The sequence below is a fragment of the Drosophila simulans genome, chromosome 2L (assembly GCF_016746395.2).
Source record: "Drosophila simulans strain w501 chromosome 2L, Prin_Dsim_3.1, whole genome shotgun sequence".
NCBI lineage: Eukaryota > Metazoa > Arthropoda > Insecta > Diptera > Drosophilidae > Drosophila > Drosophila simulans.
Genome location: NC_052520.2, coordinates 18,462,173 through 18,488,947, shown reverse-complemented (window position 1 = coordinate 18,488,947; position 26,775 = coordinate 18,462,173). Strand labels below are relative to the sequence as shown.

The 26,775-nt window shown below is 42.5% G+C and overlaps 3 protein-coding genes and 1 long non-coding RNA gene across 4 annotated transcripts; 2 read left to right on the top strand and 2 right to left on the bottom strand.

Annotated features, from left to right (window-relative positions):
* Positions 1 to 260: 260 nt before the first annotated feature.
* On the bottom strand, positions 261 to 746 carry LOC6732714. The gene has a single exon (XM_002079792.4). It carries the CDS (start codon positions 676 to 678, stop codon positions 328 to 330), a length of 351 nt encoding a protein of 116 aa, XP_002079828.1. The 5' UTR covers positions 679 to 746; the 3' UTR covers positions 261 to 327.
* Positions 747 to 945: 199 nt separating this feature from the next.
* On the top strand, positions 946 to 1,849 carry LOC27207029. The gene has a single exon (XM_016182789.3). It carries the CDS (start codon positions 1,048 to 1,050, stop codon positions 1,534 to 1,536), a length of 489 nt encoding a protein of 162 aa, XP_016025441.2. The 5' UTR covers positions 946 to 1,047; the 3' UTR covers positions 1,537 to 1,849.
* Positions 1,850 to 7,567: 5,718 nt separating this feature from the next.
* Positions 7,568 to 9,007, bottom strand: LOC120284933. Its single transcript, XR_005544154.1, has 2 exons — positions 8,926 to 9,007; positions 7,568 to 8,755 (listed from the first exon to the last, which is right to left on the bottom strand). It is a non-coding gene; the product is annotated as an uncharacterized LOC120284933 (long non-coding RNA).
* On the top strand, positions 8,753 to 26,365 carry LOC27206499 (histone-lysine N-methyltransferase MECOM). The gene is made up of 2 exons (XM_016178119.3): positions 8,753 to 10,153; positions 24,145 to 26,365. Exon 2 carries the CDS (start codon positions 24,353 to 24,355, stop codon positions 25,967 to 25,969), a length of 1,617 nt encoding a protein of 538 aa, XP_016025440.1. The 5' UTR covers positions 8,753 to 10,153; positions 24,145 to 24,352; the 3' UTR covers positions 25,970 to 26,365.
* Positions 26,366 to 26,775: the final 410 nt, after the last annotated feature.

Here is a 26,775-nt window from a genome sequence, read left to right as displayed (position 1 = left end):
TTTTTCGCCGCAACTCGGGCTCCTCTACTTTATCTGCCAGCGTCGAGCGGAAAAATCTGAAAATGGTAAAAAAAAAACTAAAAATCAGGGGCAGAGGCAGGGAGCGCGCCCCGAAAAATACTGATGATACAATCGCGTTTTTGACTTTGAAAAGTCAGCTTGGAGTCAGCCGGGCTATTGTTCAATGGCCCAACTGCAGCAGCAGCGGCAACAGCAGCGGCAGCGGCCGACACTGATTGTTATGGTTTATGAGATGAAAATGCACTCGAAACAATATTCTGGGGCCAATGCAATTTGCGATTTTTAATCAACTCCTCTCGTCAGCACTCAGCAGCAGAAGAAAACATCGTATTTGGGGGCCCCTGATTGCAGCTTCCACTTCGAGAATCGTGGCTCCTTCATCTGGCTTTTGATCTTCTCCCCGTCCCCGAGATGGTTCCCCTGGCTCCTGGCCTGCATCCACTCGACCATCGTCTGCAGGCCAGCAGAGCTGCCCTCCAGCTCGCCGCCCACTTTGCGGCCACAGTGCGTATGCGCGATGTAGCCACACACCTTCAGCTCAGCGGCTTTGTGGGCCACAGCTGAAAGCAGGGCCTCATCGGAATCTTCGGGCACACTCATTTCGTACGCTAATAGGTAGAATTCTGGCTGCGGTTGGAGCACCAGTTCCAGCGACATTATTGGGATTTGAAATTTGAGTATATGAGTTTTCACGGCTTTTTGAAAATAAATGATCCAGATTTCCCAAGTTACTCTGCTGATGATATAATCAAGAAATTTGATGATACATCCACTGATACATCCAAAGGTAAGCATTTAAAACAAATTGTGAATGTTTAAAAATGCTATACTTTTATATTTATATATATTTTCGTATAAAGTATTTTTATAATCTTTTCTTGTTAGATAATTGATAATTTAAAAAAATGCCAATAATCATGCTTTGCGTAAATCATCAGTTTAATCAATTTAGTTTAAAAACAAACATACACGCCAAAATTATAACCCTAAGGTTTTTGCATATCTTGCAGCCAAACTAAACAAGAAATGACATTTAGAGGGTCCTATAGTTGGATGTTCAGTGAGGATATTCAACTGAGGACCGAGTTTAAGTTTTACCATATAATTTCAAGGAACCAATTTTGTCATATAATTCTTCAACAGTGCCACAAAAACCATGTAACCGGATACATAGTATTCACCCACGGCGGAAAACGAGCATTTGGAGTGATGGATGGAAAGCGGAAAGACTTAAACCTGATAAAGCACTGCCTTCTGAGTTTTTGCATTCCAGAACCCTTTAAGCAACGAGCCACTTTTTCAGCCTACGAGTTATGCTTCAATCCGAACGCAGAGAAATTTAATATTAAGAATAGAGTGCCCAAGGGAACAAAGTTTCTGGGAGATATTTACGAGAACTGCTTTCTGAGGTTCAAGAATCAAAAACCGGAACCGGAAGAGGAAACCAAGGAAACTAAAGCCTTGCTCGCAAAACATGCAGACTTCTTTACCTCTGAATATTTCGCCAATTGTTAAACGACAATGGATACCGAGAGCTAAGACTATGCCAGCAAATTCCCGTTTCCCTTTGGTCGCAGGGATTTCTCGCAGTGTCGATGCGACTCGTGCTGGCCATTGTTCAACACTATTTGCGGCACTCAATCTCTTAATTAAATATGCGACTAACTGGCAGCTCGGAGGCACTCGAAGAGTGGCCCAGACATCGCCGTTTAGTGTCGAAATTGTGCAAGTTTTGATTTTCCTTTTGTTGTTATGGAAGTCGTCGCTGTTTGTTTTTTTTTTTTTCGTTTTGGCTTGGCTTGGTTTGGTTTTCTTGTTCGCTGGATAATCACAGGCCCAGCGAATAGACGGCAGAAATTAAATCAGCCAAGGTTATCGCATTAATAAGCCCCCTGGTTTGGGTTTTACAGTTTTCTGAGCCAGTCAATTATTAAATTTGCAATTTCCGTAGCTGAACTTTTGGGGTCAGTAGACTGATTTAAATCAAAACCGTAATTGAGCATTGCCCGCGAGCTAGAACCAATCGCACCAAAATCCAAATACCAAATACCAACCTCCGGGCAGGAAAATTGACAAATGTTTGATCGCTACCTATTCGGATTGCTTGTTTCACGTGCATATGTTTTCCTCCAATAGCGGATGTGGGGAGGCTGCGAATCCGATTCAGAAAAAAAATCGAAAATCAAAAACTCCCAGCTAAGTGGCTTTCCATGACATTTTACTGACACTCTTGCCGTTGAACTGGAAGACCTGTTTTCGTTTTCCCTCTTAGCGCAACTTAACACATTTGACGAAGATGTCTATGCCAGCAAATGACGTGTCATCAATGGAGCCCGCACTCCCACATAAAGATGCACAGCGTCCTCAACTCGATCTCGCATCTCGGATCTCGCATCTCGTACCCCAGCCACAAATCCCCGGCACTTGAAGCTTGAAGAGATCTGTTGGTGCTGTTGTATTAATAAGCCTGACATTTGAGCAGAGCATCCACTCGAAGCCATCGAGTTTCGGTTTTGCGTGTAGGCGTCTGAAAATAATAATTAAAAAATCGTTTCTAATGCGGAAATCTCGCGTTTTTGAGCTGGGGGTGAGCTTAATGCCGAAGATGTTAGACAAATATATCAGATTTCTATTTCTTTTTTTGTCGCGCTCTTCGCTTTGGTTAATCTTCAGTGGACGGTTGTGGGGGATCGGCAAATCGGTGACATGGGTAAAGATGGATCGTTGGGAAAGCAATTGAACAGTGGATCGTCAGAGGTGGGTCGTGGAATCGTATGGGACCACAAGATGTAAAAGGTGTAAAAAGAAAAAAATTAGATTTGTAGGCTTGTGAGAAAAATGTATAAACTAATCCAACCGGCAATGTATATTAGAAACATGAAAATAAATTGGCTATGAGAATAATATCTTTATGTTTCATAAATTACATGGTAATTATAAAACCACAAAGTATTTTTTGGCTAACCAAAGGTTGATTGCAGAAGGAGTTTCTTCATAATATATCTTTATAATCGAGCACCTAACGGCAGTTAATCGCTAACAATTAAACAAGTCACAACGACGAGAGATGGACAGATCGACAGCGGATATTAAGGCCAATAGGTTGGTCATTGGGCTGGGCTGTGGCCGAAAGCATTAGGCCAAGTGTCCCGGCCCGCCCAAGAATTCAAAGACCTGGCCCGCCCAAATAATTAAATATGTAAGAGGCAAGCGCCCAAGTTAATAACAGCTGCTACCACAGAAGCCTTTTGCCGGCCAAACGCTGAAAATTTAATAATCGCCTGCGAGTACAAGGCGGCCAGATGCATTCGGAGGCTCAGAGATACAGATACAGATGCAGGCCCATGCCCATGCCCAGGTCGAGATACAATATACAATATACTGTAATATGTACTGGTGCAATATAGTCGAAGGCAGCAGGCTCTGCGAGAAGGTCAGACCTCGCACGTTTCATGGCTCATAGCGCTCCTATCGTATAATTAGAAACGAACGACGACAACACGACGACAAACTACGACCGCCGTTCGCCGCTGTATCCGTATCTGTGGCCCGAATGTATCTGTATCTGGGAAACAGGGGAAGGTCTCTGGCTCTGGATACGCAACAAGCGATTCTCAAATGAGCCAATTGTAGAATGCCCGACTACGTAAGTGTGTGTATGCCCACTGTTTTTGTGTACATAAAGAGTGCCACAGTTCTGCAGAAACAGATAGCTCGTGTTGAGCAAGAAGAATAGAAAAATACGTGCTAGATGTGGGTTCGTTCAGAAAAAGGTTGATCTATTTATGGAATTAAAAAAAGAATAAATAGTAAGTATGACGTAAAATAGTTCTTAGGTGTCTGGGTGTCAAACATCTGATTTTTATTTCTGGCCAGGTTACGTACTTTAAATTCTTTTAATATTCTGATATAAAGACGATGTCGAAACATATGAACTTCATAAAAATTCAATAAATTCCAGACTTTGTATCTTAGGGATGTGCTGGTCTGCTTTAAAAATATTTCAAAATATGGAAAGCCTTAAATTTAAGGAATTCAGGCGCTTCAGGATTGTCTTAAAAACTTTTGTGTCCTAAGCTAACCAACATTGCATTAGGAGGTTTTCTTTGACTTTCCATTAAAGTTAAAAGTGCTGGGTGCCGTAAAGATAGCCATGTTCGTTACGGCTCGTCTCTTTGCCGCCATTCCACATTCCTGGCAGATAGCCACCCAACTGAATCTTTTCAGCTGGGGCACACTCTTCGCTTTTAAAACCCAGTGGTGCAATGTGGAACCGACAACCATGGTGGCCACCAGCGCGTATAAAGCCGACTCCATGCACCGAAAAATAATACTATCAATTTCAGTTACCAATTGCTTAAAATTAGCTTTTATTAACTCAAATTTCGAACACTGTGTTGGGGTGTATTATGAAATATTTTTATTGTTCTTTTTATTCAATATATTTATATACAATTAACAAAGGCTGTCTTTATTGTGATACTATTTATTTATTTATTTTAACATTGTAGACAAAAGTTTTAAACTTATGCCACAATTGATATAGCTGCTTGGGCTTTCTTCTTCTTCTTCTTTAATATTTACTTAGGTATTAAGTTACAGCATTATTTACCATTATTTAAAATATAAATACAGTGATTAACAATTAGATATTACAGATTATTATTATTATTATTATTATTATAATTATTTGTGTTACGAAAGATTGTTTACAGCAGATGGATTTTGTTGGCTTGATTATATATGATTATCAATTATTATAGTGTCAATAATTTTAAAGCAAACATATCCTTCAAGTTCTTTGAAGTATTTCTTTCATACGACTTTTAGAACACCAATGTTTTCAAATATGATTTTTTTAAATATTATTTATATCATTGAAGTGTACGATTGCGGCCCGATGTGCCATACGATGGTCGTCGGCCGGTCGACCGGCCATGCAAAGTCTCTCGGAAATAGTGGAGGGGATCAGATCGGATCGGATCGGACGGGGGGCAGTACGTGATGTGATGTGGCGACTGCGGCGGGTATAGTGTGTATGGCGTGGTATATGGGGGATCGGATGGGGGCACTACGAGCGCTCTGATACGTCGACAACATTGCCGGGTAGCGCTTCGTTATATGCTCACTTTCGATGTGTTTCATTTTTTCTTTCGTTTTCATTCGCTGTGCGATTTGAAAACGTTTAAACAAAAACTCGCCAGCGGCGGCAGCAAAAACAACAACAACACCGGCGGTCCAAAGGCGGGCGGGTCTTCCACACACACACACAGATACACCACACACGCGCATAAACCGCCACACCTGCAACAACCAAACGAAAAATAAATGTTTACGATCGCTCCATGTTGTTGTTTTTCTCCAGTTGCGGGCCAATTATGTGCAGCAGCTGCCGTTGAAGGGTTAAGGGGGCGAAAAGGGGACGGCGTTGGGGGCGCTGAGGTGTTAAAGCTCTCCTAAACACTCTTTAAAAAATAAGTTGCTATAGCTGCTATAGTTTCGCGTTTATTATTTTGCTCTTTTATTTATTTTTCCGTTTTTTTTTTGTCGCAGCTCGCATAAATTTATCAAACTGTTTATTCGGCTTAACTGTTGTTGTCTCGTTTAGTTAAAAGGTATAAGCCATAAACTAAACGTTTATTTAGCCATTTAACAGCGGCACTTTGCATGTGTATTTGCGTATGGTTAATTATTTTATATGAACATTTTAATTATGCCCAATCTCCGTGGCATCGTGCCTGACTTATGCGAATCGATCGGCCTTATGCTAATTTCCTATATGTATATTGCTGCCAATCGGAGCTATGCGGTGTTTATAACTATGGTGGTATTTATGTACCTGCCCAGGTGAAGTTAATCAGGAAATTCTTCGCTCCACAGAACATGATTTGTGTTGACAAGGTTCCGAGCATGGCGATCATCGATGGCGAACAGAGCTTTGATGGGAGAAAAACTAAGTAATTAAATACTACATAACTCAAGGGGATATCAGATGGAGGTATTTATTCAAGGTGTGGTGCACTCATTTTCACATACAACATATCTTATTCGTGCAATAACATGAAATAGTACACAAGAATTTATTCTAACTGAATTGAACTAATGAATATATCTTCCCCCCATCTATTTTTTCATCAATCAAACACTTTCTCATGACCAAAGTTCCGGCATTTCACCGTCAATCTCCTCCGCATTCCACCACCCAATTCCAATCACTCCACAAAGGATGCCCCAATCATCCAACTGAATTCCATCGTTGACCCACATTCCTCCGCCACGCTAATTAATAAAAGATAATCTTCAATTGAACTCATTTGCAGCACACCGGCCATCATAACAATCCTTTTGGCCACAGAGGCCCAAAATACAAGCCAGCCGACTTCATATTATCAAAGCATCAATCAAGCGAAGACAACAAGGCGCTTCCCTGCCCGGAAAAGCAGCCAAGCGATCGAAGGAAAATGCTGTGCGGACATCGCGTGGAAAGCGGGAGCGGGTGGAAAAAGGAAAGGCCATTAAGGAAAAATAGAAAAATAGTTGTGAACTCATTGACTCAAATAAATAACCAACGACCATGGCACGCGGCCGACGCTGTGAAAGATGAGAGCGTCGAGGAGAGTGGGTATCTCGGCCTTCGCAGCTTCCTCTTGGCGGGATGAAGATGATGGCAGATCATCAGCTAGAATAACAAGAGGAGAACAGCTACAATAACAGCTCAAGATGCTGCGGAACCTGGAGATTTGCAAATATCTGAGCCATAAAGCTGCCAAGTGTTGGCCTGGCCGATCATCAGCATGATGGCAGTGGAGAAATGGACAGTGCGGACTGGGGACTGCGGACCGCGGACTGTGGACAAACGACCTGATGTGCATGGGGTGCGCTGTACCTGTAACGGTAAAATTTCTACAAGGGAATGTGCTTTCATTTTGAAGTGTTGTATGTCCATGCTCTTGGACTTGGACTTGCGCCAAAAAATCAAAGCAGCCAAGCTACTGTTAGACAGCCGCAGCGGCCGGAGCAGCGGCAGCAGCAACATCAGCAACTTGCAACAGCAACTAGCAACGGCAGCTGGCAGTTAGGCAGTTAGTCACTTCACAAAGTCATTTTTGATTTGATCGATTTCGTGCAACAGCAACAGCAGCCAGGCACCGCAGCAACATCAAGAGTTGCAGTTGCTGCTGCTGCAGCTATTGCTGCTGCAGTTGCAGTTGCAATTGCTGCTGCTGTTGCTGTTGCAGCTGTGTGAAGTGGCCAAGAAGAAGGCACATGACATGGTCTTGAACATGGACATGGACATTGAAAATGCCCGATTCCAGTCTCGTGCCAAGTAGGACACACAAGTTAAGACCAGAGACCCTTCTCTGACCGTATGTTAATCTGCGATCAGTGAAAGAACCCGTTGAACTTTCCCATTCCCCTAAAGAGTGTGCACACAGAGAAACGATGAGATATTTCTTGACAAGGAGAAAGAAATAAGTCTACAAAAGACTTCATTCGGATTTCTACACATTTGGTACTAACCATTTTGTCTTTCCTACTTCGTTAATTTTCGCCAAGAGTATATTATCATAGTTTATAATAATTTACAATAGAGTTTTAAGTGTGATTATCCCAGCAGCTATGTAAAATAATTAAATACTGATCAAATCTATAACGTGTAGATTCAATTAAAGCCTAAGAAAGCAAGGTGAATCTGTTTTAAAGAATGAATGCATCTTAAAATTAAATTCAAAAGATACATTTCCGTGTATCCTTAAACAAAAATCGCCCCAATTAACCCACAAGTAATCTATTTTTCTTTCGGTGCACCTCTCCCTCCCCAAGTTACTAGAATGTTGTCCGCTTGTGGCCTGCTCGAGCTTCCAGCGGCGACTGCTTCACGCTCACTTTTCAGATACAGTATCTCGGCGTTTGTGGAACCCAAGTGGAGCGGCCACGAGATCGGCTTTGGTTCGGGTTCGGGTCTTGAGCTCGGCTCTCTGTTCGTCGCTGGGGCGGAAGATCTCCACCCAGTTTTTGGATGCAGGTCTAGCGCTTTTGGAATTTTCATTGAGTAAAACCAGGCAGGATGCATCGCGCGGATCGCTCGGCTGGCGGCCCCTCATTTACCGTTCGAAACTCGTCTAGGCCAGAGCATCTTTGCATGTGTTCGTGTATCGGTGTGAGCACGTTCGCTGGATCGCTCTACATTAAGAAAGAAGTGTATTAGCTTCGATTTATTGCATCGTTGCCTAGGCCTCTGCCTCTGCCTCGGTCGCTGCCTCTGCTGGCGTCGCTGGTGCAGCTGGCGTCGCTGCCGACGCTGTGGATTGTGAGTCTCGCGTGGAAGTGGAATCATCACTGGGGGATCGGGGATCGGTCTTTTATCGTTGTGTATTCATTCAGAGCACCCATACACTCGCCGAAGACGTCGTCTATTTTGCGTTTTTTCCTTCTGTTATGTTTCTGAGCTGTGCTGCTGCTCTTTTCTTAGCTTTTCGTTATTAGGAAATCGAAAACTGAAGCTGCGACTGCGACTGGGTCTATCATCAGTCCGTGAGACGGTCTCAAAGCTATTGGTCGTGTTGTCGCTTTTGTCGGAAAAACAGCAGCACGTAACGCTGAGCAGAAGAGATCCACTACGTAAAGCGGTCGTAAGACGTAACGCCATGCGATCGGTGATAACGGTAAAACATTCAAAATGAAGCGTTACCGTTTACAGTGAAGTGAAGATAGGATCGCTTAAGGATACATCCTAAATACAAAATATATGTTATGTGTAAATTAAAAGTATATGCAAATGCAAATTCCTAACTGTGTCACTTTCATCCTAGACAAAAACAAAAAGAAACTATCTCCAAACTCGAATCCTCCTATAGACAATAAATCTATACAACTTTGCTGCAAATCTCGAATAAAACGTACAATTTATGCTCCTCACACAAATGAAATCACAAATTGCTTAGGAATTTTATGGACTACGCCCAGTACGTGGATGATGTGATATTAAAACACTTACACACAGCGATGCATATCTATGGCCTATATATACCAGAGATCGGTGCTAAATCAATGATAACTACTCGCTTAGATCCAATTAATGCAAATTGTGACAGCGCGTAAATGCAAAGTGATCCCAGCCGAGCTGCACGGAAATCAACAACAAATGCCACCGAGACATGTGTACAGGCTGATGATTATGGGCAGACATTAAACAGACAATCCATAATGAAATTATAAAATTGAAAAGATTATAGCCCGGGCTGAGCGATCGTCGAGAGGAAACTGAAACGACTGGGAAGTGCGGTGAGATTGGATCGAAGCGGCTTGGCCGGGGATCGATGTCAACTCCGGGGAGAACAGCTCGCCAATTAAAACGAATTAAATAGAAATATACATACATATAATAAAAAGTAATTCTAAGTAACTTGTATCATAAATCAGACCGAACTGGCCAACGCGAGTGATTGTAAAAAGTGTAAAAAGATCAGTAAAATATACCTATATCTCAAAGTGGCAACTTCCCTCGTATATACGTACAACTAAAGCTCCTAATTACCATAAATCCAAAAGTGTTAAATACAATAATTTATTAAATACATTCAATCGACATCTTTTACCGTTGACTACATTTGATTGATAATACGAATATTGGCAGCCAGACAATATTTATTAAAACTTGTACAAAGCTATTTTCTGCTATAAAAAACTACCTGAAGACTATCCTATACAAACTTAAATCCATCTGAAAAATACCGCCTAAACTGAAATTCCCACGCGCCATCGGATATCAAAGCTAGATATATGCATATATATCTTATATCTTGGCCCGATCACAGGATGACTTACGCTCCACTGCGACAACAACAAAAACCAGCTGAAGCAACAACTATAACCACCAGAAGATCAAATTTGTATAGCAGCCAATGCCAGTCGAGCTATCAACATCCGTAAGGCCGAGAGAGAAAAATACGCTGCAATAGCCAAACGGTGCTCAAATGGTGATTTCTTCCTGCCAGCGGCCAACGGATATCCGTGCGGATTTTATACCAACAACAACGACAACGAGTTGTGCAATTAGAGCAAAGCTGCTCAATAAACTAGAAGAGGCTGGCAAATCGATGCTACCAAAGCGATCAGAAATATCAAGCATGTAAGTTGAAAGATATATGTACATGGCTGGTGATATGGAAAAGGAATCTGAATAGGCTAAGCAAAAGATGCTAAGATACTTTTTCAGAGGGGCAAAAAACAATATATAAACACCTTAGAATATCTCAAATGAACATACATAGTACCACAATATCCAAGAAACCTTCCTGCCTTTTACGCTTACTAAATGAATTTTAAAACTCTAATGAACCACTACAGCTTAATTTAATTGATTACAATAAGCACCATCACAGGATCAACAAATATTAGACTTAATGTCAACTCAGGAACATTTACCACCAACAAAAAGTTGATAGATGAATTTTAGTTTTTGTATCTGGCTGCCTCGCGATCCGCAGACACGTATTCGAAAGATTCAAGGCTTCCAACGCTCGAAACTGTATTTTTCTTGTATTGTAATTGATGAATGAATGAAATTGAAGTTCGAGTAATGACGCAGCGATTTCGTGGGGCGGCATTAAGATTTAGCCAGGCCAAAAAGACGGGGCGAGCGAAATAGAGTTGTCCGCGCACACAGACACGGAAACACTTTTTAATTTGGCAATCAAAAGAAAAAATAAATTATATAATATTTCCCTTTTGGCTACGCCTAGATTCACGCACTATTGGCCCACCGAGCGAGCATGGAATGTATTTTCTATAAATTCGATTGTTTCCTTAGCCCAAGAAGAGTGTTGTGCCTTATTTTCGAAAGTGATTAATAGGTTTGACATGTTACTTTTACGCTAATTGAGCGATCAAAATCGAATCGAAATGGTGAAGGGCGAAAGGGTAGCAGCGGCGATAATGATAATCCCCGAACGGAATAAAAGTGTCCAAAAAGCGTTTATGCGTTAAATGCACGGAAATCGGCCGCATGTATCCGCCAGATGCAGATACATTGAATCCGTAGGCATTGGGGCGATTAGTAGCGCCTTTCGATTTTTTTTCGCCCCTCGTTTTGGAGTGAATGTTTTGGGCGCGTCCATCGCAGAGGAGGAGTAACGAGGGGTGGGGGCAAATTAAGCAGGTTAATTTAATTTTAAATAGAAGTCGATGGTCGGTCGGTTGGATACAGATTTTTTCCTTTTCTTTTTTTTTTTTTTGGGAGTGCGGTGGCAGATGGGCGTAAAAGAAGCGCCCGAAACAGCAGAAACAACAGATCATTAATTAAACGTTTGGAGGTTAGTGAGTGGCCAAAAAGCCAGACAGGTTGATAGAAGCCAGTCCCTGTTCCAGAGCCCCAGTAATGAAATAAACTATTAGACCATTAGATCATTAGGCGAGGAACACGAAGTAAAGCGAAGAAGTGACGAATCGATGGTCTGCGGACAGTTCAATGAAGTTCTCAAAAGGCGAGGTCCAATTTAGATTGTGTGAAGAGATACATTCATCTACTTCCCATAAGTAATATTTTGAATAAGACGTTCAGTTAACAGGTTTAATTTGAAACACTAGGTTATTACTTTATGTATCTAAAATGTTCAAACTACAAATTGGACAGCCGTTTCTTCTATTATAGTCTTCAAATATGTAGCTAATGCTCGAACTATTATGAGCTGGCTGGAAAATAGCAACTAAATTGCAATAAACCAAGCATTGTTAGGGACCATGAAAAACTTTCGCACAAATTCACACACAGCCCGTTTCACTGAGGTGGCGAAAAGAAATTATGACACTTGATCGTTCGGGGGCAGTGAATAATTTGTTTACGGCATTAAAATGCCAATTAAAGTGCGAGTTGGCCCGAAAGGAAGTAAATCGAGTGAAATGAAATGAAATGAAATGCTTCAGAGATAATCTGCGAAATGATGGCCATGACGCTATATATAGCAAAGTCGGGTCCCCAGTCCGAACGGGCACTACAAAGCTCCCACCGCCAATTGCAGTGGGAATCGCAGGGGAGGAGGAGCTGGTTGCCCACTGGCAAGAGCGTAATCCAAGGTAGTTAATTGCGCCTTAAACCGGAAGCGATGGCTTTGATTGCGTTACACATTTTGCTGGCTGCGAACGGAATGTGCGCTGATTTCAGTTGCCCTCTCTTTCTGGCCAGCTCAGGCCCTCTCTCTCTATCTATCTATATTTACGTGTATTTTTCAATTTAAACTCTATTTTCGTTGGCTTTTCGATGACGACGGTGATGATGATGATGGTGACGGTGACTTCGATAACCGCAGAGCGGCGCAATCTGAAAAGCAAATCACTTTAGGCTATACAAAGTCTTGGCTCGGAATACACTTAATCCACATTCAAATCGGGGAAAAAGCGGCGGGGACAATGAAAGTTTGTGGAGCCATTACTGCTGCCCGAAATACGCAAATCGATTAAATGAAAAGCCTAGGAAAATCGGGCAAAAGGAGCCACAGAGCTGGGAGCACACTAAGCAAAATTAATTGCCATAAAATGTTGTTATTTACTCGTAGCAACAAAACTTTTCAAATATCAAATAAATTAGTTAAGTACATTATGTGCTCCTATCGATATAACACTTTAAATTAACTAAATGGGTAATAAGCAGTGTGATCTTATCTTAATAATCTAGGATACACATTTCTTTCGGTGCAGCAATAGACTTGCACCAAATCCAAGACCGTAGACAACTCAATAACAGAGTTTTACATAGATGCCTCGCCCTGACTTATGTAAGGCGCAATTTGCAATGCAACAATTTGCAAATGCGGCCCAGGAGATGAGTTGTATTTTAATTGGAGCGACAGTCGGCCGCAGCTTAAATGGATCGCCTCGGCAAAAATAAAAACAAACACATGCGCCGAATGCTAAATAGCTCCAGATATGCTATTAGTACTTATAATATATGCACACGGGGAGATAGTGAACTATCGAGTTTGGCCTGGTCTAAAAGGCAGCTGGTGGGAACAGAGAAAGGTCGAGAGAATGATTAGCTCGAGCAAAGTTTAGAAATAAGCTCATCAAATTGTTAATATCCACGATGAAAATAAAGTGTATAATTTCCACAATCAAAAGCAAGTAAATTCTAAAAATACGATTGAATCTATCTGAAGATTGTCCAATCTTTTCAGGCTTCAGGAACTGTAATTTGCATAAACATCTTCATGTAACTAAGAAATATCCTCATATCCTTATTCCACATAAAACAGACTCATATATAATTTATCTGCAAATACCTTACTTCTTGATCAACACATCCATTCTCCACGCGACTCCTATGATTACGCGACCCCTACCACAAATCTCACAACAGCAAAAGCGCAAGAGCCACCGATGAGATCAGATCATCAATTTAAATCACATTCTAAATGTGTTCGAGATCAATCACAATGCCCTGGCCACACCTTTCGATGGAGCCCAGTTGCCAATCATCGATCCTATCGAGCCACCATCTCATCTGGCTTCTGCAACTCGGCGGCGCTAATTCTCTTTCTCTAGACCCCGTTTATAGCCATATAGCCAAGTATACGAGTATAGTAGGTAGGTAGAGAGCGTTTTGTCGAGATCAAACCTTAACAGCGCAGAAAATCTACTTAAACAACTTAATGATTACCCCACCCATTTGCAGCAACAGCAACGCATATTTTGAAAGCAAAAGTAAAGTGTTTTGAAAGTAAACTACACTAATTTAAAGCTGTAAATTAACCAACTGAACAACATAGCGCTTCCAAAGATAACCTTGAATGCAATGAGAGCTTTAATTAATTGTGAACGAGTGTGCGTGTGCTTGTGTGTGTATTGGTAATGAAAAAGGTGTAAAGGGGCAGAGATTTCTGGAGCCAATTCTGATGCCAAGAAATAGGTAGGAAATCGAAATTGAAATATTTTCATAGAAATGTAACTTTTTAATGGGGCCAATTTTCATGCCCCTCGCATCAGTGTCGAGAAATTCAAGCCTAAGGGCAAAAGTGCATTGATTTCGGAGAAGCGTAACTTGTACTTGAAAATGAGTTGACCAAAAGCCAAAAACGAAAAGAAAAACTACAAAAATGTGCTCCAAACCGAAATAACCACAACTTTGGAGACGTTGTTCGGCTGATGAGATGAGTAAACACAACCGGAGCGTCGCGTTGATTACAATAGGAAATAATCCCACAAATTGCTTTAATATTCACTGCAAATCAAATGAACCACCCCGCCGCCATCGAAAAAAATGAAAAAAATAGGAAAAAACACATCTCAAAAATCCCAGACAAAAGTCACCAAGTTTTGTGTGTCTCTGCCTTCTTTCTTGGCTCTTTTCTTGCTTTTCAGCTTCATTTTCAAAGCATTTAACCTTGGACCATAAAACTCGGCAGACAAAGGCAGCAGCACTAACAACAACAACTGCACATAATATGTAATCACATCGCATTGAATCTTAAATTCCCTCCCCCCGCCCATCGCATGTGTGTGAAAATTCGCATTTTTCAAGACGACAAAAAGAGCTGAAAAAATGGCAAAAAAATTAAAAAACGTCTATCTCGGCCTCTGATAATTGTATCGCATTTAGCTTTTGGCATATTGTTTAGCAGACGATGATATATGGGAACCCATTCCGCACAGACAGCAGGTGTACTATATGGATATATGGCTATGGATTTGGATTTGGCCAGCTCCTAACTTCTCGACTTTGTGAATTTCGCCTTTGATGACAGCGACTTACGCTCTAGATATTGGCATAGGAGGCATGGAAGATGTGGTTCCATTGTCGGATCCTAAGTGGGCTAGTTTGTGGGCAATTTCGGAAGAATTCGCGTGGTTTGGTTTCAGTTTTTTTTCTTTTTTTTTGTTTCTTTCGGAGTGTGGCACGATCTGAATTGTGGGTTGACATGGAAGTGCCTCGTTTGCGGTCGTAAGCTGGTGGTTCCAACATGTGCCAAAGGGAGTTTTTGGCAGATGATGAGTTGGCGGAATGAATTAAGGCCTGATTTGCCAGCTCGCCCTTGGCTATAACTTGAGCAAATTTTAAACGATTCCGTTGCTGGTTTACTGGAGATGTGTGGTTTCCGGTTTGGGTTTGAACAAAAAAAAATGGCTTAGGAATTTTAACAGGCAGCGGTAATAAAATATGTAAGATTGGATAATTTATAGGAATCTGCAGCAGTTTCAAATATTTCAAGAACTGCTACAAAATTGCTTAAACTGCTACCAAATTGCAAAATTGTTTTCTCGTTCATCAATCTTGAATAAAGCCGTCCCATATCCAATAACCTCTCTTCCTCTTGATAACTCGTTAACATCTCGTAGAAATATCTTAGTTATCGCATGCAAATTCCAGCAAATCCCCTCTATTGAATAAAATTATATGCTAATGGGAGTGTTCTGCCATGTGGCAAGCTAAATCACTTAATATCCAATCACAAGCCTCTTCAGCCATTATAACTTAATGCGCCCTAATGCATGCAATTTTGTGAATGATAACCAGCTTCTTTGCATCTTGCACTTCAACGCTCACGCTTACCAATTAAACAATAGCTGTTCGTTCGGGTGTGTTTTCCTTTTTGTGTTGACCGGAAGGAAATACCATTTTGTTCACTAGCAGAAACCTCGAGGCCCAGGTCTTCAGGCAATTGACCAACACTGGAGCCGTCAATTGTGATTGCCAGCGAGCTAATAGCGGCGCACTTGAAGCTTTCAGTCATGGCAATTATTCCGCAGTGTGCGATGCACTGAGAAAATACAACGAAGTCAAGATAAGTCAACACACACTAAAAAGTGTTTGAATTAAATTAAAGGCTGGTCACACTTAAGTCTAGTGTGACCTTGCTACTGTAGGACAAGGTGATCGTCCTTAAATCATGCTTATTAACGGATATAGGGATATTCCAAAAGTCGTTTGTTAGTGTAGTGGTTTCGTGTGCTGAAGTGGAGAGAGGCTGGGTGATGAGATGGATGGATGGGTGGTTAGTCGGCTGGGTGGCGCAGCTTAGAGGAGGGTGCAGCGTGGACACAAACAACTTGTCAGCAAGTGTGCAGCGACTGCACATCGAGGAGGAGTCAAGGCACTTGGCCGCATCCGCAGATGAAGCCAGGGTCCAGTCTCACCCAGTCTCAGCCCCAGCATCGTTGGCTGCATCGTCAATTGGAGCACTTTCACTTTAGGCCGCCTAAGTCCGAGCCAGATCGGTATTTGCTCTTTGATTGGTACTGTTGTTAGAGGGGCCGTTGCTGCCGTGGCTACTGATGATACACTTCCTTGGAGAGAGTGAAGTGAAGTAGATGCCCGCATGCATATTAAGATGCTTTGATAATGATTACGATTGCTGCTGCTGAAGATTGTCGTTACCGATGTGGAAAACTTAAATAGGGAATAGCCAGAGCAACAACACATCGAGTGATAATTATGTAAGAGCACAGTGTCCTAAGATTGGGAAAACCATCATAGGCAACAGGACAGGATTGTAGTTTTTGGGTAAAGTACACCCACCTAGTGTATTCCATCTTCGACCATTCCACCTAGTGGAATACCTCCCATCCCCCCTCATTCTGTTGGCCTGGCTACTGCTTTTGTTATTGTTGCGCCTGCCACTGGTTGTCGTTGTTGTTGACTGTTGCCAGCTTTGTTGTTGCTTTTGCTTTGTTTGTTGTTTGGTGTTGCTTGCTCGGTGTTTTGTGCTTCTTGTTGTTTTGTGTCGCGGCGCACGTGTTTGAACGGTAGCATGTGTCAGGCAATGATAGGTTGCGGCTCAAGCCCCCACTTGGACCGCTTCGGATCGGAGCGGATCGGATCGGATCGGCGGCAATATAATTAGGCCTGCCGCGGATCGCAGCGACATGTGGACACTTTGGATGTGCGCAATATTTCATGCTTATGGCCAAAAAAAGGAGCTCGTAGCCTGCCATGTTACAGTTAGGTTTCCTTTTTTTGGCCCCAGCTCCATTGTTCCAACGCCCGCTAGATCGCAGGCTCCTCCGAGTCCGGCAGTTAGTATATATAGGTATAAATTGCAATATATACATAGAGTTATAAAAAAAACAGAGTCTTGGGGCAGCGCAGTGCAAACACACAAAAATGGCCAAGACAACTTTCTTCTTCCTCTCTCAGGTGCAAACTGGTTTACTTATGATGTGAATGTTGATATGGTTTCTTTTCAATTTTTTTTTTCTTTTTCTATTTGTATTTTTGCTTCTTTCTTCGGCCCCTGGGCTGCTGCTTCTATTTCGATGGTTTAATGGAGCTTATATGACAAACGAAAAGCAAACAGTTAGCAGAAAACTGGCCGAGGAGGAGTTGCAGTTTGGCTATCGCTTTCAACTAGAACAAGCTTGACTGGCTTGGATGTGTCTGCAAATGTGGCTTTATAAATAATTGTATCATTTGGCCCGCTTCGAGTGTGTGGTAATAAATCGAAATCAAACTGCTCCCATCGATATATGAGTGTGTATGTATGTGCCCACACTGGCACTTTACCAGCTGGCTGGAATGAAGAAATAAAAATCTAATTAATTGCATCAAAAATGCTGAGCTGTTGAAAACGTTTAGGCAATCAAATGGAGCAGTTTATTCCCCCCGCTCCCAATCCTATTTAATTTTATTTTGCCTGATTTGTGAACTGCTCCACTCCGCTTCGCTTCGCGCGATGGAATCGTGAAATGTGGCATTATTACGCGGCTGCTTTTTCAATTAAGTATTTGAATACCTTGCCTGGATGAGTGTTTGTACTGTGCTTTATTTTGTGTGTTTTTGGGCCCGGTGTCCGTTTGCCGTTAGCCGTTAGCCTGGTCATATGGGCACTTTCAAAAATTTCGCCATTCACTCTTTTTGGCTCGGCCAGTTAGCTGGATGTTCGTTCGGCTATTTCTGTTTCGGTGGGTGGATGTCGCGGCGGCTGTCTGATATACGGATGCACATCTGGCCATCTGGATGCACATTTGGCTTCGTTGCCTTTCAATTAGTTAATAGTTAGGAGCCTTCATTAGTTCCATTCAGGGCGGTCCCGTTTACATTCCCTCTGAAGCAAATGGCACACTGCCAACTTAACGCGCTGCCATTGCCATTACCATTAAAACGAGTACTTTCAAATTGTTCCATTTTTTAGTGGCTCAGCTATCGGCAATACATACTGCTAACTTTATTTTATGTCCAAGTGTGTAGGATCTTTAAAAATTTAAGCCACCACTCGCAAATACAGCTCTCGATGGACTACAACTACTGTATGAAATTTATGCTCCATCTCGTCTAACATCAAACATACTTAAATTTTGTTTTACTCCTTTTACAATAAAATGTTCACTTGAAAAGTGCTCTAAGCAAACACACAGGAGTGGAAATCCCGAAAACAATTATTGCACTTTTGAAAGTATTTACTTTTATCACCTCGCATGAGTTGGATATAGTTGAATATAAGCTTTATCGCACACGAATCAGCCGAATGGCTGAGCCTTTGGCTCTGGCAAATATTTAAACCAGGCAAATCGCTATAAATCAATCCCGTCCACCGATAATTACCAAGTGCGGCCATTGATTATCTCTGGGCTCTAAACTGGCACCTCCGAAATTCAATTGAGCTGTATTTCATGCATTCCAAACATTTGCCCAGCTCGCTGGCAATAAAAGTAAAATCCGAAGACCCGCTAAACACAAATTTATGGGCTCCAGTTTGTCCGTATGTCCGTTTGTCCGTACGTCCAGTTGTCCGTTTGTCCGTCATTTACAAATGATCCGGTGCGAAAGAGAGGCTCCAAGCTTAGAGGGACATAAAATTGCCCAAGACTGGCTAAACTAAACTGATTTTTGCACCTCAAAAAAAAAAAAAAGAGCAAATGAGGGGGAATAAGGCGGCGGGGGGGAAGAAAATCTCAATTATTTAGGCTGAGCATTTAGCCAGAGCTGAGTTAACTGGTTGATCGTCTGCATGTGTGCTAGTTATATAAAGATAAAGTAAGAAATAAAACATCGCAAACTATAACAAACAACAGGATGCAGTCAGCCAGCGGCGAGGCAGCCAACTGGTCTGTGTTTTAATTTTTGTTTTTATTTTTTTTTTATTTTAGTTTTCCTCTTCATTTTTCCCTCGATTTTTTGGAGCATTGGGAAAGCACTTGCTGGCTGGCTGGCATACGTAGAAAAATGCTTTTCGATACACTTTTCGACATTCATTCATTTGGCGGACGGACCAACGACCGACCAACCGACCGGCTGGCTGGCTGGCTGCTCAAGTTGCCTATCCGATGACGATGGCAATTGCAATTGCGGCAACTTTTAGCTAGCTGCTAGTTTGTTGGTTTCGTTTGGAAAATTGAAACAATTTCCGATGTCACTCTCACTTTTTATTTCACCTGACGACGAGTTGCAGCCAATCTAGACAACCAGATATGTAACGACGACGATGGACGGCGGCGACCACAGCACAACGTGATTTGGAGATGTGTTTGCTCTCTGTTGCAACTGTCGCTGCTGCTGCTGCTGCTGCACTTGTTGTGTCCAGCGGGGAAAAAGTGGTTCAGATGGCACTACAGTCCCAGCTCCAGCTCCAGCTCCAGCCATAGCGTCATCATCATTATCGCCATCGTCATCATCGGCTGACTCCCCAAAAACGCATCCATGGCAGCTAATGCAACATCTGCGGCTGCTGCATGTTGCTGCTGCAGAAGTTGCTCTCGTTGATGAGTTGCACAGTTCGCCACAGCAACTTGGGCATCTTGGGGCTTTCAGTTTGAGGACCCCTGTTCCTGACAGGCCATTACTTACGTATGCCCGGGTTAGAGAGCAGATCTTGCTGGGGATTTTACGACCAGCAGGTGCAAGAATCATCAAATTTGGCCCAGTTAACTTGGGGAAAACAATTTAGAAGTTTCAACTTCAACAATTCAGTTTGCATTAAGCATAAACTAACATACACAAGGGTGGTCATAGGTAATTATATCTTGTCATCACTTTAATGATGGCTCAATAAATATAAATGAAATGCAAAAGACTTTATATAAAAGGAAAACTTGTATTTGCGCATTGAGTGTTAACGTACTAAATGCAATCCATTAAGATATCAGTGACTTATTAAATCGCAAGCTTATCTTAACTTGCTGATGCTGCCGCTCGCATATCTGCATTTTTCGATATTCTTCGGATTGGTAAAATATCTAGTCAACCAATAAATGCCTGCGATGATCTTGTGAATGATCTCGCGTATTAATCTCTTCTATCTGAGGCATTTTTCGCATTGGCTTTATTGCTCGTGCGTGTCTCTGTCTTTTTGCTTCTCTGTTTGTTTGCTTGCTTGTTTGTTTGTTTGTTTGTTTGTCGTTGCATGTTGTGTTTGTTGTGACGCTTTTGGTATCAGGTTGCCATTGCCTCGTTAGAGAGTGTGCACGAGTGTGTGTGAGCCGCTATCCTGGCAGCGAATATTTGTTGTTGTCGCCACTGCCAGTTGCAAGTTGCTGTGTGCAGTTGTTGCTGATGCTGCGATGCTGCGATGTTGCGATGTTGCTGCTGCTTGGACTGATGTAACGAGGTTTAATTTTCCATTTCAGTGAGCGGCTTGCTTTGGAGATTTTACTCTCGTTTTTCATTGTGTCGCCGGCTTTGGCTCGGTTTTCCTTTTAGCCAAGTCGCAGTCTGGGCCCTGGTTGTGGTTTTGTTGCGCTTGATTATGCTTTTGGCTCTTGCTATTGCCGCTGCTGAAGCGCGACTGCGTCGACTGATTGTCATGATTAGCACGATAATTATGCGGCCAGGCCAGCATTTAATAATCACCATGCCGCTGCTGATGACGGGGGTTCGTCTGAAATTTGACAAAGTTAATTTGGGGCTACTCGTACGATTCGCTCTATAACTATGCTTCAATTGCAGTACAGCACTGAGGAAAAATCCATGTATTAAGTACAATGAAAACATCTAAACCGCTTTACAAATTTTAAAATATTAATGCACAAAAACATTAATGCAAGCCTTCAGCTTCAGCTCAAATAAGTCATTTCTTGTGCCACAAATATCTATGATTTGAATTTTTATTGAGAAGGATTGTATTTCTTTTAGCTCTTCAAAAAATTATATTTGGTATCTAGTTGATATCATAAAAAATCGGTTTTAAATGAGAACATGGTGGTTGCAAATAACACTTCAATATTTTTGGCCACAGTAATGGTGGCGCTGGGCTATTTCCTCAGTGCAGTTGCAGTTGCAACTGCAATCCCGTACCAGCAACATTGTCAACGACAACAACATCTCCTCCGCTGGACATTTTTGCCAATCTGGAGCGCCGTTTTCCATCGTCGCCATCGCCATCGCCATCCCCATCGCCTGTCTGCCTGACTGCGTTTTTCGCGGTTTTACAACTTTGATTTCACTTTTCTTTGCAACATGCGACGCCGCTTGCGGGATTCGGTTGGTACTCGCATTCGTATCTGTATCTGTGGCTTTTTCGCTGTGCATCTGCAGCCGCACGTACCTGTGTATCTGAATCTGTATCCGTACCTTCACCGTCCGTTTCTTGAACTGTTTGCTTCATTGCTCCCGTTGTTGTCGTCCACTGTCGCTCGGCTAAAACTCTGTTACTCTTTAATTGGTTTCTTTTTTTTTTTTTGTTATTTTATTATTTTCTTCCCGGCTTTCGCAGGCATCCGCTCAAAGGTGACCATCGCTGCGATGATCGCGTCGCTGATGATGATGCAGTGGCGTCCAGCTGAGGAGTCGGCTATAATTGTCAACCGCTTTGGCACGTTTGCAACAAATTATAAAACACATCGCGGCTTTTGGACAGTGGAGAGCGGTTTGGGATTTGGGCGGCGGCGAGATTTTACTTTTGACGGGCAAAGTCACATGAAAGGTGTTGACGCTTCAGGTGCAACACGGGCTTAATTGCCGCGGTCAGGTTGAAATTCATTCATTATGAAGAATCATGTTCGCTACAGCTAACAAATACTGTTCCCAACTTGATAGGTTATATATATCTTGATCCTTAGCCATAAAATATATGATACTATAATGTTACAACCTGAAAAAGTATTGCATACAAGACCAATTTGTTTATTACCCCGTAATTCATTTAAGACGATACTAACTTTCATATTTTGCCATCTTCAATTGGCTCGAACTCGTTTCGGCTCGACTATAAACCGACAATTTCTTTACCAGCTAAGCAAATAGAAGAAAAATATGTTGATAATGCCAACTAATTTTTAAATATTTGTTAACCGATTAGATTAGCAAAGTAAAGCTTAGTTTGTAGGCCTCACTAAGTAAATAATTTCCAGACTTTTAAAATTCCAATTAACTTACTTTTTACAAACAGAGTTAGGTGTAATTTTATCTTCCGAAATCTTAAACGATTCATAAAAAACACCTGATCGTTGCATTTATGAACGCTGCAATCTTTCCACGCGTTCTCAAGCTCTAATTACAATTCTGCAACAATCATTTTCGACTCCATAACACCGCAGACAACAAATCAAAGGCAGCAAATGCGGCTAATTAACTTTTTGGCAACACGGCCAGCCAGCCAGCCAGTCAGCAACAACAACAGAAGGCAATTTGTTGTCGCCAGACGATCGCTAAATGCTGCAACAACAACAACGAGTTGCAACAAAAACAACAGCCACATCAGCGACGACAGCAGCAACCCACGAAAATGTCTCATGAAAAATTCTGTTCTAGATAGGAGAACAGAGCTCCATAGATCAACGCGCCCACCTGAATGCAAGTTGTCTGTTAAAGTTGTTGCTGTTGCAGCAGTTGTTGCAGTTGCTGCAGTCGCTGTTGCTGCTGCAGTTTGCAAATATGCAACTTTACTTGCTGTTGCCGTTGAGCTCGGTTCACATGATAAGCCGTGGAGTTGGGGATCTCTTTAAGGTCTATTCTTGGCGTGCCATCTGCCCAGAGTCGAGCTTCAGCTTATGCACAGCACAAAAATGCGTACTAAACATAAATACAATGAAAAATATATAACTAGGATTTACTTTACACTAAGCATATTTTAATTTTATAAAGCTACAGCTCTTAAATGATTTGATTGCTTATTGCGTTAATAATATGATTGATATGATTGATATGCAATTTCAAAATCTTCACACTTAGTCCTTGTTTTTGCGCAGTGTAACCCACCCTCCTTCTTGAAAGCCCACGCATTTTCCGCTGCCTCGCACGCACCTTCAGGCGATGTTGAACGACCTCCACACGAGGTGCCACTGTACCCCACTTCCTACCCATGGGCTGCCCCTCACCACCCCCTTGGAGGTGTGTGCTTAGATGTTTGTCTGCCCGTCTGTTTGTCTTACATAATCGTCACTCTAGATACCGTTAAGGTTTTTGTTAATTTTCATGACTTCTTTTTCTTGTCAGTTTTCAAGTATTTTTCCACCCTAAAACAACAGACAATAGAACAATTGTTTAAACATTTCGGCGGCCCCCTTCCTTTTCGAACTTTTTGGCATTGCGGCAAAAGAATCCATTAAAATGAGAAGAAAACCAGAAAATGGTCCAAAAAGATGTTCTTTGGGTTGCCGAACAGTCGACACTGTACTATTATTAGATGGGTTGGTGTGTCGCCAGGCCGCTTAATGACGTACATGGAATTACCTTAAACATAATGATAGTAAAGAACATATAGTCCGATCTACACAGCTGCGAAAAGTCGAACTGTGTGACGCACCAGGGAACTGGGTTTATTAGTCTAGAATTGGATTTTAATTTCGGCAATGGGTGTAAGCACTTGCCTTCTTTTGGGTCCAAGTAAACAAAGCTTTTGAATGAATTTGTTAGGTCTAATGAAAAGTTATAGGTATAGGCCACAGTACATCTTGATATATATCCAGTTATATCTTAATATCAAACTTTTTAGAACTAATTGTTATTAAACGATATAAAAAGTTTGTGAAATTCAGTTTTGTGACGAATCATGAATCATCACACTAGCTGAAATTTAAAGAAATTGGTCCCGAATGATCCTATAATTTTTGCGCTACCTTTCGATTGATTGGCTTCACACACTCTCGTGGTGCGCTTCGTCACTAAGTAGAGTGCCGTCAACAATGATAGGCCTATGATTTGTGTTTAAAATAGACTTATAATCTTATTAATCAGCAAACATTTGCTTTTCCTTTCAGGTACATAATCTCTGTAAGTCAAAGGCAATTCTGAAACAGAATCATTCTGAGTATCGTTGGCAGCAGACGCATTGAAAGTCGAAAAAGCGAGCACAAAACCTAAAACCTACAACCTACAAGTCCACCAATCAATCAATCAATCAATCGAATTCAAGGGGATAACGCAGGAAAACGGAGGAAAAACTCGGTTACCGCCCGTTCGCGACTTATGAGAGTTATGAGAGAGAAAGACCACTCACCAAGAAAGATGCTTCCTAGCCCGAAACAGGGCTGCGTATACCCTGCCTTAGGATTAATACCCACATCGTATATATCACACGTACCTTATGATCTGGCCTCCTCAGCGGCGGTGGCGGCCACATCCTCGTCATCAACGTCGCCGACGACGACGTCGGCAACGACAACTGGGCGGCTGCAGCACCAACACTCCCACCAGCAACACCAGACCTTAAATCACCATGCCAAGGGCAAGCGGAGAAGCAGTTTCGATCAGCCGTTGGATCTGCGGTTGGCACACAAGCGGAAGACGGACCTGGTGGATCAAGGACCCATGGAGGATGAGAACAGCAACCTGATCATGTTCGCCAGTGAACTGGCGGTGGCTCAGCAAAAGGAGAAGGAGCTGAACAACAACCATATCGCAGCTTCGCTGGCTGACCTGGGCTTTGATATGAGCCGCAAAATGCTAAGGGCCTTGAGAGAGGGTGGTGCAGGTGGCGGTGGTGGAGGAGGAGGAGGAGGCGGTGGACCACCCAACGCACCGCCCTTAACACCACCGCAATGTTCGATACCCGCCGTACATCCCACACTCCTAGAAGCCATGACCAAGAACTTGCCCTTGCAGTATCGCAATGTGTTCGCTGGGGTTTTGCCGGGCAAGGTGACCAGTCCGGCGGCCTCAAGTAGTCCGACGGGCGCCGATTTCCCGTTCCGGCACCCGCTCAAGAAATGCGAGCTCACCTGGCCACCGCCCACAGAGCAATTGCAACTGGAGCTGCCTCATCCGAACCCGAAGTTGTCGCCGGTCCTGCCGCATCCGCAACTGCAGGACTATCAGACGCGGCGGAAAAACAAGGCCAGAACAGCTGCCACCGGGGGCAATGCTACGACCAACTTGCCGCAACGCAACAAGGATCGCTACACCTGCAAGTTTTGCGGAAAAGTCTTTCCGAGATCGGCGAACCTGACGCGGCATCTGCGAACGCACACGGGCGAGCAGCCCTACAAATGCAAATACTGCGAACGTTCCTTTAGCATATCCTCGAATCTGCAGCGCCATGTGCGGAATATCCATAACAAGGAGCGACCCTTCAAGTGTGAGATATGCGAGCGATGCTTCGGCCAACAGACTAATCTGGACAGGCACCTCAAGAAGCACGAGTCGGATGCGGTGTCCTTGAGCGCCCTGTCGGGCGTGAGCGAAAGGATGCACTGCATACGCAGATTCTGCGAGAATCCCACTGAAGAATCCTATTTCGAGGAGATACGCAGCTTCATGGGCAAGGTCACGCAGCAGCAACAACAGCAGCAGCAGCACGACCAACAGCAGCAGCAGCAGCACCAGTCAACCGCAACATCGGCGTCCAGTTCGTGCTCCTCGTCGCGGGACACGCCCACATCCTCACAGGAGGAGGTGGACCATGCGCCAGCAACATCGGCGGCTGACACGGCAGCACCATCGTCCAGCAGAGACCAGGAGGAGGAGGACTCGCAGCCGATCATGGAGCTCAAGAGGACCCTCACCTCCAAGCTCTTCCCCACCACTACCGCAGACAGCGCGATGACGACGCCCCAAACAACATCTATCAAGGAAGAGGAACCCTAACTACGTAAAATCAATTTCAGCAAACAAATTTCCTATAGCAGAGGAGCCGGATGGAGGCGAAGAGGTTTCTAAACTATGTCTAACACCTAGCTGAGGAGCAGATCCCTAAAACTATGTCTAATATCTAGCTGTAAATATATATATACATGTACCCCTAAACCCCTATATGTTCTACAAATACGTGTAAATCGAATTGTACAAATCGAGAATTGGCAGATATTTTAATATAAATAAATACGAACGTATGTGCATAACTATTATTAGATTCGTCCTAAGCATTGGTATTCTTTTGTACATATACGAGCGTGACATGACGAAAAGTGTATGAAAAGTAATGACAAACAAAACAACGCGCCCACTGTTTAAATAAAAAGTTACAAGTTTTTGAAATTAAAATAAACTGCATTTTTAACTGGCTCGGGTTTAAGGAAAAAAAATGTCATTAACTAGCTCACTCAAAAAACAAATTTCAAATTCGACATTCTGTATTTTGTATGTATTATACATCGATTCTACGAAGAATTTGACATACATCGATTTAGCCTGGAACCCAACCAGTCTGGTTGTGATCTGAGCTATTCAAATTTTTAAACTTTGCCAAAGGATTGAATGGCATATTGTTTTTTAATCAGGTGCAAAATTTTTTTTTTAGCTTGAGAAATTAGGTAACATGACTTTTATCACCTATTCAATAATAAGGAAATTAAATACAATTTAAGATGCAGTTCTATTAAAATTATATTATGATAGTTTCCTTATCAGGCTTTAAAATGTTCTTACACAAGTGCCCAATCCATTGTGTGGGC